The 15,660-nt window shown below is 39.1% G+C and overlaps 1 protein-coding gene across 1 annotated transcript in view; it reads right to left on the bottom strand.

The window, feature by feature from the left end:
* Positions 1–9: 9 nt before the first annotated feature.
* The window catches only part of pak1 (p21 protein (Cdc42/Rac)-activated kinase 1), a gene marked incomplete at its 3' end in the record, with an annotated part of 50,198 nt that continues 34,547 nt past the window's right edge, over positions 10–15,660 (bottom strand). Inside the window, exons 3-11 of the mRNA XM_008298458.1 lie at positions 14,669–14,888; positions 10,869–10,963; positions 10,034–10,181; positions 9,317–9,354; positions 8,040–8,153; positions 5,161–5,398; positions 2,148–2,211; positions 971–1,019; positions 10–122 (exon numbers count right to left, since the gene is read on the bottom strand). Of these exons, the coding sequence (XP_008296680.1) occupies positions 10–122; positions 971–1,019; positions 2,148–2,211; positions 5,161–5,398; positions 8,040–8,153; positions 9,317–9,354; positions 10,034–10,181; positions 10,869–10,963; positions 14,669–14,861 (1,052 nt within the window). The remainder of the gene's footprint in view (positions 123–970; positions 1,020–2,147; positions 2,212–5,160; positions 5,399–8,039; positions 8,154–9,316; positions 9,355–10,033; positions 10,182–10,868; positions 10,964–14,668; positions 14,889–15,660) is intronic.

Genomic DNA, 15,660 nt, shown 5'->3' with positions numbered 1-15,660 from the left:
TAGTCTCACCTGTCCAGGTAGTTGACTATGTTGGGGTTCTTGTTTTCCCTCATCACCAGGATCTCGTTGATGATCAGCTCCTTCTTGGGCTGCTGCTGCAGGTTCATCTGTTTAATGGCGACCTGAGAGAGAAGAACAATGACAGATGGATGAGTTTATAAAGAGAGAAGGTATGAAAGAGGATGAGGAGGAGAAACAGCAGCAGACGGACGAACAGAGAAGGAGGATAAATCTGTGAATGGAAGGCAGAAGAAGGCCGTCAGCAGCTGAACTGATCCTCAGAGAGGAACTGAGGATTAACGTGACAGACGAGCTGAGCTGCTTCAGAATGAACCTGGAAGTCAATGAAAGCGGATTTAATCCAGTTACAGGCTGACATCAGCTCCAGCTGCAGCTTCGCTCCGTCGTCTGCTTCTCTTCATCCACCTGATTAAAGGCTGGATCACTTTAAACTTCTAGCTACGGCTTTAACGTCCAGCGTCTTCCTTTGCTGGGTCTTTATCCTTCATTCCTCCTTTAATCTGCACTTTAAACCCTTAATTCATTTCAGCTCATTTTAATTGAATTAATTTTTCTTTGAAGAGATTTTGGTCTTTATGAACCGTCTCTGTCACTGTGTGGTAGTTTGACTTACAGACATCACCGCTCAGACACTAAGAATGACTGGAAACTGTTGATTTCTGTGGGATCTGTAGATGTTTAGCTGCTGTCTGTTGGTTAGTCCACCTTTTTCTCCAGATTTAAGTCTTTTAACAATTGTTATTTCTAGGAAATGTTAGCCTGCTAGCATGTTTCTACGTAAAATAACTCATGTGTGCAATATTGTTTTCCACTTTTCCATCAGTGCAGTACCTCTGTACATTTCTTTGTTGACCCGTATCTTCTACATGGGATTAGAAAGTCCTGTCTCTGTTGGTTTTGTCAGTAACGTCTCTGTAACAGACATAAATCATGTCATCTGTAAACTCACCTCTTGTCCTGTAGCGACGTCGATCGCTGTATAAACCGTCCCAGACGCCCTGAAAGAAAACAGCAACTTAAACATCTACAGCAGGTGTTTGTTGGACAGAAAACATTTTATTTATTAAAACTCCATCGAGGCAACAAAACGCTGAAGCAGCAGAATCCAAACAATCATCAGACGAACTGGAATCAAATCAGTTCAACTGAAAACCTTAAAGAGCTTCGTTGTCTTAGCAACACTTCATCAGAGGCTAAAATTACTTCATATCTGGAGTTTTTCCAGCATCGGGGCGTCGCTGAAAGAGAAGTTAACCCAAAATAATAAGAGTGTTTTAACAGTTTTGTTTTCTGGGTTTTATTTGCTGACGTATAAAAGACGTTTTTATCCATTAAAGAGTCAGAAACGAGCAGATTTCTGTCATTTCACAACAGACTCATTGTTTTTACTACATAATCCTTCTTTAGAGATTCATTCTGAGCCAGAAAAACCCAGATATCTTTGTCAATCTAAATCCTGTTTTTCATCATCAGCCGTGTTTCCAAAATGTTTCTGAGGTTCGTTATTATTTTAAGGGATCACATTTGGAAAAGTTAATTAAAACTGCAAAAATAAAAAACTATTTCACAGTAAAGTTTTTACGTTTGCTTGAGGTGGTTTCTGACTTTTTGAAAACAGTCGACGGCCTTCATGGGAAATAAAAACACCTTTAATTAACTACTTCTGACAGATATTTAGGTGACGTCACTGATTAACTGTTTCTGCATCTTTTATGCATCAAACGAGGCCGAAATCAGCTGAGACGAAAGAATAATTAAGACTTTTCTCCATTTTTCTCTTGGAGATGGACAAAATTTGAGTTTGTTTCTTTTTCTTCTACTCAGTTTATTAAAGCCGTGAGAACAGCAGCCTGTAGCGCCACCTTCAGACGACACAAGTTTATTTCCTCCAAAACAGTAAATGGAATTATTTGGCTTTTGCTTTTTTTCTTTTTATCAATTTTTCCAACAGTTTGCGTCACATGTGCGCCTCAGAAACTCGCCGTGCTGCACGTAGAGATGCTCTGATGTTTAACGCATTAACGCCACTAAAACCTGTTTCCAGTGTGACTGAATCCACTGTTCCATGAAAACTGGATTTAAAGACTGGAGATGTGACGACATTCAGAAGCAGGCTCGTTTCTTACCCCTGTCCGATCTTCTCAAAGCGAGTGTATTTCTTCTTGGGATCTCCGACGCTCACGATCGTCCCTGAGTTAAAGAAGGAGACAGAAAGAAACTCGTTCACTGATTCATCTAAAGCATCCCGTCAGGACGTTTCAACACAGACAGAATGAGGCCCTTCGATGCTGCTGGAAGGTTCATTTCACTTCAACCGAGTCTGGATGAATAGAAAAGTCCGGAGTCTTTCTATTCATCCTGATTCTACTCTAAGGTCATCACACTCAGGTGGATGCAGCATGCTGACTGGGAGGAAGAGGAAGCATGAAGCTAACGGAGAAGAAGGAAAAACTGAGAGAAAGAAGAAGGAATAAAGAGGTCAGAAACAAAACAGATGTACAGAGAAGAGGAAGAAGAAAAAGTCAAACAGCTAGAATGAAAAAAGACTCAAGTTTAAAAAGCAAAAGAAATAAAGAAAAGGCAGGAGGAAGGAAAGAAGGAAAAGAAGGAAAGAAAGAAAAACAAGGTGACAAAGGAAGAATGGAGAAGGACTAAAGCTTTAAAGAAAACAAAAAGGGAAAAGATGAAAAAGGTAAGAAACAACTCAAGAAAGAAGCTGAAGTGAGGACAGAACGAATCAACAATAGCAAAGAGGAGGAAGGAAAGAACGTAAAGAAGGAAAGGAAAATAAGGAAGACAAAAAGGAGGCGAAAAAAGAAAAAAGAAGTAAAGAAAGAATGCTGTGAAGAAAGGATAACAAGATGTAGAGAGGAAGGAAGAAATGTAGGAAATAAAAACAGACAGTCAAAGATGGGAGGAGAAAAGAATGAAAAGCAAAAGGAAGGAAGGAAGGAAGGAAGGAAAAAAGGAAGAAAGGAAGGAAGAGGGGAGAAGGAAGAAGAGACAGAAGGAAGGAAGGAAGGAAGGAAGGAGGGAAGCAGAGAAGAAAGGAAGGAGAGAAGGAAGGAAGGAAGGAGGGACGCAGAGAAGAAAGGTAGGAGAGAAGGAAGAAAGACACGAAAGAAAGAAAGGAGACAAGGACTGAAGGAAGGAAGGAAAGGAAACTAGACAGGAAAGACAAAAAGGAGGAGAGGAAGGAAGAAGGAGGAAGGCAAGAAAGAAAAGGAAGTCATGAAGGAAGGAGATCAAAAATGAGAAAATAAATGAATGAAAGACAGAAACTGAAGAACAAGATGAAGGAGAGTCTGTGTGTCATCAGTCCAGTAATCAGAGTCCAGAGCAGGAAGAAGATTAAAGGACGAACTCTGAAACCTCAGGAGACGATGGACAGAGAGGACGACCAATCAGACGTGAGGATTGGACAGAGGGGGCGGGACAGGGCGGATATCAGGCCTGTCAATCAGACAGACAGGAAGTATCCTGGTCTTACCAGCAGAGGGAGACCTGAGCACATCTGGATGGGCGACGGCATGGTTCAGTAAGAAATATACAGGCTTTAATTCACAGGGCACAGAGTCACAGTAAAACATGTGGCTATGGGGGAGGGTTAAATACGGGCTTTTATTCTGAAGGGGAGATCAAGAAGTGAAGATAACTTGATTTAATGGGCAGAAATTTAAGAGGTTTGAAGGTTTTCTGCAGCATCTGAGGAACTGAAACTCAGTGGATCAGTTTTATTTTTGATAAGAAAACAGTGTTAGCATTAGCACGGCTAATGTGGCTAACGTTAGCTTTGATCTAAATGGTAAAACCACAGACGATGGAAACTTTAATGTGTTCCTGTGTTTCCATCTGTCAGCTTCTCTCCTGCTCTCTGTGCTCACGTCAACACACAGGAAGTACATTTTAACAAATAAATTCACAATAAAACTATTTTTGTTTACAGATGTTTTGTTTCTGTGGTCCGATAATGGAGCGATCGTGAAAGCAGCCCAGTGAGACGTTCTTCAGAGTGTGATGTGAGTTAGAAGCTGTTTCTGGTTAAACTGAACTCTCAGTTATTTTATTGTGAAAGGTTTCGACCACATGAAGGCATTTTGTAATAACAAGATTAATTATACGTTAACAGAGTAGCTTTGTTGTCTCCTCCCTTCACCTACACAACATTTATTATCCATTTTGTGTATGATCACATTGAATCTTGTGTTTCCAGGGATTTACTTTGATTTTCTTTCTGCTCTATTAGAGCTGCTGATGCTGTTCTACCTGCTGCAGAACGAGGCCAGAGTCTCCACCAGCTAATTTTAGTCTCATTTACACTTTTATTTTTTTAGTTTTGACGGCTTGTTTCATCACTTTAATGTGAACTCACAGCGTTTATTTTAGGCTGCAGGCGAGTTGATGATGTCAGCAAGTAACATTTAATCATCACATCACCTCCATGGTTTACTGGGTTTATTACTCAGGCTTCCAGGTTAGGGTTAATGTAAAGGTTTTATCGTACATTAAGGTCTGTGGAGGATCTCACACTAATGTTATCGCCTGCAGTCATTACAGCTACATAACAAGAGATTATCTGATCTACTCGTCCAATATTACAGATTCTGAATCACTGATAAGATGAGAAATAATGGTGAAAAATTCAGGTTTTAATCTTTAACACTTCCTGAGATGTTGTCGTTCAAACAGCCTCAAATTTTATTGTGGGAAAAATCTGCTGAAACTGGTTCAACAGGCAGTTTCTAAAAAGTTTGATCTTGGGAATTATTTCATATATTGAGGTAAATTCCCACAGATACTGTTTTAAATATCCAGAGTTTGTGATAAAGTAGTGTGAAGTCAATCAGAGCTGGTCGGGAAGAAGGAAGCTGATGTTTTGATTCTTTAATCTGCATCCTCCATCCAGTCAGTCAGACCGTGTTATTACTAAAATACTATTTAACATATATAATATACTCCAGTGTGACTCCAGGAATAAGCCTGAAAACCAACTCTTTATATAAATATGATGTCCACCAACTTCTGGCCTCCTTCTTTTGATTGAACTCTTGTTAATTAGATTAAAGCGACATCACTTCAGATCTGAATATAAATGATATGAAAACATTTCTGTGTTTTGATGCTATAAATGAGACTCACGTAGTTTCTCCAGGATCTCCTCGTCCGACATCTTCTTCTTCCTGGATTTGTCCTGTGGGCGGGGCAGGGAGGGGCCGGGGGCGGGGCTTGCACTGGGGGGGCTGCTGGGAGCTCCGTCCGCCGGAGGGGCGGGGCTGACGGCGGCAGCGGCGGCGGCGGTCGGCACGGCGATGGGGGAGGTGGCGGCATCTTTGGTGGGAGGAGGAGGGAGCGGCTCGATGACGGAGCGAGTGTAGATCTGGAAAATTATCAGAAAATTATTCATAAGTTTTGGTGATGGAGTCATAAGTCCTACAAGCAATAAAGATGGAGCAGTGAGAGCGCCAAATTACCAAAATAAATCAGTGAAAGAATAATAAAATATAAGTGGAAATAAAAAGAAGAATAAATTCAAATAAAAATAAATAATGTGGCGATAAAGCAACATTAATCAAAAATGAATCCATAAAAGAAAAAGAGAATAAAAGTAGAAATATAAAGACAAATAAATAAAATTTTTGAAAAAACATATATTCATTTTTTATTTATTTTAATTCATAATTTTTTAAACAATTTTTACATTTTAAATGTATTTATTCATTTTTTAAATTAATTTTTGTTTTTATTTTATTTTCTATTATTTGTTTCATTTTATTTATTTATATTTTTTGTAGTGTACAAACATGTTTGGAGCCAAAGTGAAGCTGAAGTGCTTCTCAGACTGCGGTGAAGAAAAGACTAAACACAACGGAGACACTCGAGTTTGTTTTTCGTGGCCGTAATCAGGTGCTGTGGACTCGTCACCGTGGAAACGGCGGCGGCGCCACGAAGCAGCCTGTCGACCGCCAACCTGTCTGGCAGAGCGGCAACAATGTGGGAGGAAGAAAGGACGAGGAGACGAGCAGCAGAGAGTTTTACTGGAGTCTGAGCGCGAAGATCCAGATAAAGATCGTTTGTTATTCACGATAGAAAGTTTAACGGCGACGACTGAACCGTCTAACATGATTTATTTCTTTAATGGAGCTGAAATAATCAGCTGATTGATTGATTTGTTGCCCAACAGACAATTGTTTGCTGTTGAATCATTTTCCACTGATGTTACACTGATGATAAGGTTGTTTTGGACATTTAAAGACATAATTTTTCACTTTTCTCTGATGTTAAGTTGACAAATAATAAAGTAAAAGTAAATAAAGATGTGTAGAAGTGTTTCTGCTCGACCGTCTATGATTTTTATACCATAAAATATAAATATTTATAAAGATATTTGTGAGATTTTTGCTTCATATATCCCAAATTTTTGTATTTGTTATTTCTCATCATGTCGCTGATCCAGAACCTGCAGCATCAGACAAGTGGCTCAAATAATCTGCTTATGGATGAGGTGAAATATGGGAACCTCTGAGCTCATATTAACAAACAAAGAAGTCAACTGGTGATATTTTCTGAACAAACTGTAGCTGCAGGTCCCAATAACACAAAACTAAACATGTAGAAGAGTTTTTATGAGAAATATTTGGTCCCAAAAATGGAAAGATCATCATCTAACAATCTATTTAAACAAGTCTGAATGTGTTTAATTTAATGCTGCGGTTTCACAGTTTATAGACATTAGTTGACCTTCCCTCACTGATAGAACAGCTCAATGAATAACAGTTTAATCAACACCAACAAAACCTCAACTGTCCAGAAAGAAACGACTGAAGCTAAAATACATTTGGTGTGATTCTAATAAACGTAGAACCGTGTGAGTGTTTCAGATGATGACGAAGACGGATGTAGAGAATCAGAAAACCTGCTTCTCCACTAAACAGCCTCCAGTGACGAACTCTGGAGGCTTCACGCTTCACTTCACAGCGCTGACGGGAGGATAAAGGGTTAAAGAAGCTGCCTGGACATCACCTGATCAGACCTAAGAACCTCTGAGGCTATGACACGATGGAAGAAGTCGTTAAACTCAGGATTATACAACGTTACTCGCTGCATAAATTCAAAACCTCCCACTGATGTGATCAATACGTCCTTTAAAACACTGCATGAGGGAAACAGAAGTCTAACAGTCGACAACTCCTCCTGATGCATCGGACAGAGGAGCTAGTCTGACTTCCTGTGAGCTCAGCCGTCAAATTAAAAGCGCCGATCGATCGGTCAGTTAATTAATCGGACCAATTAAATGCCGTTTTGACCTAACGAGCATCAACCTGTTTCTGGCTAATTAGACGAGTAAACAAACGATGTCACGGCAGCGATTCGTCAAATCTAATTAGCAGGAAACAGGCGCCTTTCAATTCAGCTTTTATTTTCTTCCAGGAAGGTGGTTTGATCTGGTTGTAGAATGAAATAAAGCCTCAAACAGCAGAAAGTGTTCAGACAGATGACGGCTTGTGTTGAAGTTTAACTTCAGTTTTAAACGTCCTGCAGAGTGTTTCAAAGGTAGTGATGCACGATATTAGCATTTCTGGTTTATACCGATATCCGATATTAAGATTTCTGATATCGCAGATAACCGATGTTACCGATGTCGATATTAAATTTTTGTTTACAACAAAAAATGAGTCTAAGTGAGCACTGTGAGAACGTGAAAACTTTACAAAAGAAGCCCAATTAGACCACATAGTCTTCTTTATCACGTAACAAAAGTAAAACATGTTTAAACATATGTAATGTTCAAGTCCAACGTTTAGTAAAAACATCTGTGAAACAGCAGCAACATCAAACGTAGAGACGAAGGCGCTGATGTCAGACAATCATCGGCTAAATTTGTTCATCGGACTGATACCGATATCTGGGAAAAAACACTAATATCAGCCGATACCGACGTGGTCACCGATATATCGAGCATCACTAATTAAAATGCATCTTAAACACACAGAAAGATAAACGTAAGCGTGAGTTCTTACGGATTTGGTGTGTTCTGGTCGGGGGGCGATCACTGGCGGTGGCTCGGCCTCATCCTCGTCCTCGTCCTCGGATACGGTCGCTATGGCGAGCGCCTCCGACGCGGCCTTGGAGCTCTGCGTGATGTCACAGGGGGAGAGGAGGCGGAGTCTGAGTGACATCATCACTTCCTGTTTACTGTTTCATCAACTCACCGGGCAGGAAAAGTTACTCTCCCTTCTCTGACTGTCACCTCTGTTACTGTCTGAACTAGTTCATCATGCCTGCACTACCCATAATGCATCTCTTCTTCTGTTTCTGTTTCTTCTTCTTCTTCTTCTTCTTCTGCTTCTTCTGGTGTGTCTGTCTGGCTGGAGGCCAGGCTGCAGAGATGTTGAAATGGTGAAAACATGCTGATTCACGGTGCAGCGAGGAAGAGGAGGAGGAGGACGAAGAGCGCCTCATCATCCTCCCTCCTTCACCTTACTCTCACCTTCACGGTTCTGTTTAAAGGACTCGGACGACACCTGAACTGTGACAGAAACAAAACCTCCTCGTTCAGTTCAGTTTGAATCAGTGTGACTGTTGTTGGACATGAAGTTGGTCCTGAACAGGAAATGAAGCGACTGATCAAATCCTTTTAATCTACAACATGTGAGACGTCTGGAAAACAGTTTGAATATTATCGTATGAATAAGAAAAGGGTACAAAGTCAACATTTTTCATTTATGAGATTATTTATTAGCTTAATTTTTACTAAACAAGTCAACTGTTGGCTGGACGCTCTCAGAAGAAGAACTCACTAGTTTGACTTTACAACAGACACTGTGGAGAGTTTCTGAAACTTGTTCAAACCCACGACCCTGAGATTAAGAGTCTCATGCGCTAGCGACTCAGCTAACCGGGCTGCTAACGCTAATGCTAACGCTGCTGCTAACGCTACTGTTTCAAGTGATTTTTTTCTCTTTTTCTATATTGATCATATTTAGCGATCAAGCGCTTTGAGTTTCGATCATAAACCCTCATAACTAAACTGTAAACTAGAAGCCATAGCCTGCTGACGTTAGCTTAGCTTAGCATAAAGTGTGGAAATCAGCTAAAGTGAAACACATAAATCTTTCATTCTGATCATCAGGTTGATGCTTCCTGCAAACATATACTTCCAACTTTGAAGTATTTTCAGTGTTATTCAGTATTTTTTATTTGAAAGAGGGCCAACATGTGAAAAGACACTAGAGCTGAGCTAAACAATGAAACCTTCATCAGTGTGTGTGTGGCGTCTCGGTAGAATCAGTCTTACCGTCGTGGTGGAGGAGCTGTAGGCGTCTGCATTTTTATCTGCAGGAAAAAAAAAACACAAAATAAGAAATAAAATACAGAAAACTGAGCAGCAGGACGTGTTTGTGTTTGTTACTGATGTCGTGGAGACATGAATGAACGTCAGGCGATTTTAAAGTCGACTTTTGGTGCAAAAAAATGCAAATAAAGAAACTAGATTTGTTTCCGTTAACATCGTTGGAGCGAATAAACTAGTAAAAGGAGGAACTTCATCATTAGGTGGCGCCAGAAGCTCCTCAATAAAACCAGTTAACCGCTAAAAAAAAGTTAGAAGAAGAAGAAGAAATAAAACTTTGTCCATCTACCAGAGTAAAAGTATTCAATCGGGAAATAGTAGTTAGAAGAAAGAAACGGCTGATAAATTATGTAAATTAAATGTTAAATGTCAGAACATATCCAGAAAAGGTGTTTATATCTCCAGTGAAGCTCATTAACTATTTTTAGACAAAGTTAAACACCACCTGAAGTGAGTTTATGAAGCTTTAACTGCAAAATTTTGTATGATTTTTCCAATTTTGTCATTTTTATTAAGGTTTTTTAAGGCAAAATGTCAAAATATGAATAAAAAAGCGTGTTGTTTTTCCTTTTTCTGTGTTTCCCGTAACGTAAATCTTCTGATGCCGTTACATTCAGGGTTCAGGTGAGTCTTAATGAGATAATTAACGTCCTGTGCGTGTACCTGTGAAGCTCATGTATTTCTGGCTGTTGGCCGTTTCCTTCGAGTCGTAGAACTTTAAAACATCGAGGACGGCCTGAGGGTTCTTCTTCTGCTCCAGCTTGGTGATGTTGGACGTCTGCAGCAGCCGAGCCCACTGCTCCGGCATTCCCTGGAAACACACAAAAACACACACGGCGTCGTTTATCAGCGTTTTATTCAGTTATGTGCTGAGTGTTTTTTACTCTTTTATGAGGCAAATTTTCATGTTTTTGTGATGTAAAGTGCAATAAGACGCACACAGACTTCACTCGTTCACTTCCTGAAGAGTCCTAATGAGCCAGTCTGGTCATATTTGTGCTTCAGACTCTGAACTGGGTCACAGATCCTCGTTTTCCAGCTCAGTTTGTCGAGGTCACTCCATCACTCCGTCCTGCATTTCCTGCTCAGGTCTGATCCTTCCTCTACGTTAAACCATCACATCATCCGTCCATCAGCTTCACACACTGCTCTGCATTGTGTTTAGGTTGCGTTGACTCCAGTTTATCTTTGTGTAGATGTTTGTGTTTCTCAGTTCGCAGCAGGAACCGTGTCCCAGATTACAGAAACAGAATCGGCACACGGTTTAACTCGCAGCTAAAAGAGCTCGGTCAGGCGGATCAAGTGAGTCAGCGAAACAAGGCGTCTTTGTCTAATGTGATTATTTAAAAAGCTGCATTTGCCAAGTGTGTGTGTGTGTGAGTGTGTATCCAGCACACACACACACATTCGCACGCAACAATGAACACGAGTCCTTCGGTGGGCAATTAAAGAGTGATGCAGACACACAACAGACACACAACAGACACACCAGACTTACGGTAAACTCTCCGGTAACAGCGTCGAAGCCGACATGGATGGTGTGTTCAAAGTCAGACGGGAGGGAAATCTCTGGACGCTCCTTCTTCTTATAGGCTGAGTCAGAAAAGGACAAAAACAGAAACAGACAAATCTGTAATTCTCAGGTTTAAATGAATTATTATAGTTTTCAACCTGAAGGTGAATTAATTTCCCTTCAGAATAAATGTTTATGATGAAAAAGATCAAGAAAAAAAGACAAACTTTGCCTCTCAGGTTGCAGAAGAGGCTCCTGGACGTCTCTGATTAGCATGAATTCTTTAAAGCATTAAAACAGATATTTTTAAAGATATTTGTGAAACTTTAGATCAATATATCAAACGCTTTTAGAGATAAAATGCTTTAAAAACTGCCCATTAACTCACTTTCAGCAGCTTTTTCCCACATTTAAACTTGAGGCTGTTTGAACGACAACATCTGAGGAACTATTAAAGATAAAAACCTGAAATTTTCTCTGTTATTTCTCATTTTGTAGTTGACTCAGAATCTACAATATTGGACGAGTAGATCAAATAATGTCTGATTGTGGTGAGTTGAAATATGAACAAAAATTCAAGTCATAATGGAACGTCTCATCTTTAAACTCACATTAACAAAAACACTAATAATGTCAGCTGGTGATATTTTCTGAGCTGCAGGTCAAAATAACACAAAACTAAACATTAAAATACTGTTAATGGGAAATACTTAATCACAAAAATGGAAAAAAAAGTTATTTTTGTTGAACTTTCATAACTAATTGAGCAGGTTGTAGCACAAAAACAAACATATTGGCAGATAATCTGATTAACGTGTCTATTTAAGCTACTCATCTGAAATTGTAGATTCTGAATCAACGACATGATGAGAAAAAACAGTGAAAACTTCAGGTTTTTATCTTCAATAGTTCCTGAGATACTGTCGTTCAAACAGCCTCAAATTTAAATGTGTTTAAAACCTGCTGAAAGTGGGTCAACAGGCGATTATTAATATTTTTAAATCTTTGAAAGTTTCGCATATTTGAAGCTAAAATGTCCCGATTATATGTAAAGATAAATACTGTCAACATTTGTCCACACGCTGATGAAACCTTTCTATTCATGGAGACAATTGCAATAAAATTAACTCGTTTACATTAAACAATAGGAACAGAAATACATTAAACTACAACGTATGTTCAGTGTTTGGCCACTAGGTGGAGGTATTAACCATCACAGAAGTCTCTGTCATGTCAATGCTCTTTGGTTACCATTTGAACTGACTGCAGTCCGAAATCGCGTCCTCGAGTCACTATATAAACACAGCAGATGTAAGAGGCTCCACCTGGTGGTGCAACCAGGTACTACAGGTAATGTGTTCTATACATTCTAACGTACATGTTCCTCTTCTTGGACTCTACTGGTTGATATGGTTTTGTTCAGTTAAATTATTAGTGGCACGGCAATTAATCTATTTATGATTAATCACTAAAATCTGTCAGAGAGATCTATGGGAAAGCGTCACAGTAAACATTTCAATGAGTTTATCGCCTCAGTTGCTAGTTTTAAGTCTCCTTTACGAGAACACGGTGTTCATTTAGTAAATTAAGGTCTTGTTTAGAGTTAATTAGACGATAACTTATAAATAAAGCGAGGCATGTTTAAGGGCGAAGCTGCTGTTAGAGCGAATCTACAAGTTACTACCATATAGTTATACGACTACCGACCACTGGGCCGGTCAGTTTAGACCAGCTGGAGGTCGTTAACCTCCACAGAAGTCTTTGACATGGCGCCCGTTGCTGGTTAAACTCCCATAATGAACTGACTGTAGCATCCTCGAATCACGATAGTATTAAACAGCAAGACGCTCCACCTGGTGGAACAAACGGGTACTACAGCTGGTCTACAACACACTAACATGAACACACATCTTCTGCATTATCAGCTGATATAGGTTTAATAATTATTAATTATTCATCAACATCCCTGATAGAAGTTTATGAGAAAATGCTTCAGTAAAAAGGAGTTCATGTTCTTAGTGGCTTGTTTTTAGTCTCCTTCAACACGGGAGGATGTTCATTTAGTAAATTATGGTCCCATTTAGGGCAAATTAGAAGATCATTTATAAATACAGCCGGGCATGTTTCAGGGCGAGGCCAGCGTGGAGGCGTATTTACAGATTCCTACTATATAATTACACCACTGCTAACCACCGGGGCTTCCTCTGCACGACGGCCACTTCTGACCAACGCTTTCTTTCCCAGAACAAAAGGTTTCCTGCGATGAACAGCAGCTCCTGAAACTTTCAACAGCGAGTTGAGTTCTGCGGCGGCTGTGACACAATAAGGTCAGACGGATGTTAATCTGCACCGAGCTGCTCTGGAGACACACCGAGGAGGTTTAAAGTCTGCTCACAGTGTCGATCGAGTCGGGTCTGATCACGGAAACGGGATTTCTGGAACAATTTCTTGGCTGCTGATGGGATTTTTATAAAATTTGGAGAGATGATGGACACTGGTTTAAAAAAAATACAAGAACATACCTGGATGATGCTGTTAAGCTTTTCTTAAAGAGATGATTGGAAGATTAAAATATTTGTTTTTATTTTTACTGAACTCACACTTTACTCTCATGTTTCCATTAAATTCAGAAGAAAAATATAATTCAGAGGAGCAACATTTACGGTTCTGAGGACTACATGTTGTGACCAAAGTTCACTGTTTACACATTTAGAAGAGTTTTGATATCAGAAACACTGCAGCCTGAAATAAACCAAAGAAACAAAAATATTTAAAGCAACATGACGATGAAACGAGGCTCAAGCTGGTTTTGATCCACCAGATTGATTTTGCCAATTAAAAGCAGGTGAATGTGAGAAAAAAAAACATCTTGTAAGTAAGTTTTCATGTTTATCTGAGGCGGAAAAATGTATGTTTGAAAGTGAAATATAACAAAGTGAAACAGGATTAGCAAATTAAAGTTAAAGAACCACGTTAGCCTTTAGCTTCATGAAGCCTCACATCTGTGTGGAGCGACGAGGAAACTGTAGTCGCTCTTTAACAACTTGATCCTCTGCAACGGTTCAACAAAGAATTATCCTGATTTTAATTAAACCAGTGAACTCCTTATATTCACATATTAGAAGGACTTTCTCTTCTGGAAACTATACTGTAAAATGTGAAGGTTTTAACGACTTGTAGATGTAATTTTTAGGAAAAAATCACAGCATATGTTTCCAGTTTTGTTTAATTACAGGTGATGACTTGTAAAAATCACAGAAAATAAGTATTCATTCAGACATTAACCATAAAAAACAGGTCGTAAATGTCCACATTAAAAATCTGTATGTTTTTGTGTTTACACTATTTATTACATTTTCTGAAAATATATTCTTGTCTTTGTTGGTATTTGAAAAAAATAATATAAACATTATGGAGTGAAAAATAGTAAATCACTGACAGATTTTCTGTTTTGGTAAATTACAGATAATATCCAATAAAATCTAAAAAATTACATGTTGTGTGTAAAAATAAATAAATTAAAATCAGTATTTTTAAAATTTTAATCTCTTGTTTTTTGATGTGTAACCCTAAAATCACAGGTACAAACATCAGAACTTTACAAATACTTGCTGTTACTAGTTTTTTTCTCGCTGCCAGAGTTCACTGGTTTTATTCTGGGTTTTTTGGTGGGTTTTTTTTTTACAGTGTAAGAACGAAGCTCCTGCTCACTTTGTTCACCGTCAGTTCAATAAAGGTTATTCAAAGAGGACGGCTGTGACCTCATTGCTCTTTCGTCCACTCACTCTTGTCTCCTCCTCCGGTCAGGATGAACCGGATCGATCGGTCCTTCTTCTTCTTGTCCTCCGGGTTCGGTGGGAGGGGCTTAGAGCCGTGGTTCAGGGGGGCGGGGTCTTTGTTGCAGGAGCCAATCATGGTGCTGGTGTTCCTCATGGGCGGAGCTGGGGGTTTGTCCTCGACCTCCCCATTATCAGACATCTTCAGATAGGCTGCAGCCGGCCGCTCCTGCAGAACAACCAATCACAGAGCAGGAACGGTGAGCACATCGACCAATGATGGAGCAGGAAGAGCGAGCACATCAACCAATCACAGGGCAGGACGAGTGAGGACATCAACAAATCACAGAGCAGGAAGGGTGACAACATTGACATCAATTAAAATCCACATTTGTTCTTTCAAATGATTTATTTTGCTTCACTAAAGATAAAAAAAAAAACTTTTAACTGAAGCTGACAGAAACAGCAGAAAGCAGAATTATTTTAATTTAATAAACGTTTAAACCATCAATCAGTCACTGATTACTGAATAATCAATAATTCAGCGCTGACAGCAGCTACATCAGTGAACAGACCTGTGATTTAATATGCTGACTTTACATTTTACTTTTTGAGTTTCTGTTTATTCTATTTTTTTTTATGCTGTCTTGAGTTTCTTTTCTGTCTCAACGTAATGACGTCAATGTTTCATGTAAAGCACTTTTTAAGAGCAGATAAGAAAAGATAAAAAGATAAGTTAATCAGGTTAAAATAAGCTGAGTTAAGTTGCGATAAGTTAAGATAAGAAAACACTTTATTAATCCCAAAGGAACCTCTTAAAACATTCTTCCTGTCAGTATCTTTACAAATTAAAAGCTTGTTTAAAATGTAAAAGTAAAGATTGTAACAGTAAAAGACATTTAACGGTTTTTATCTGTAATCTTTGGAACTATTTACTGTTACTTTGCAGATTTTTTCCTTATTTTTCCTTTGAATGAATGAAAGAGTTTCCATTTGCTCAC

This window comes from Stegastes partitus, unplaced genomic scaffold (assembly GCF_000690725.1).
Source record: "Stegastes partitus isolate 25-593 unplaced genomic scaffold, Stegastes_partitus-1.0.2 Scaffold1318, whole genome shotgun sequence".
Classification (NCBI taxonomy): Eukaryota; Metazoa; Chordata; class Actinopteri; family Pomacentridae; genus Stegastes; species Stegastes partitus.
Note: the sequence above shows the minus strand (reverse complement) of the source record. Positions and strands in the feature narration are given on the sequence as shown.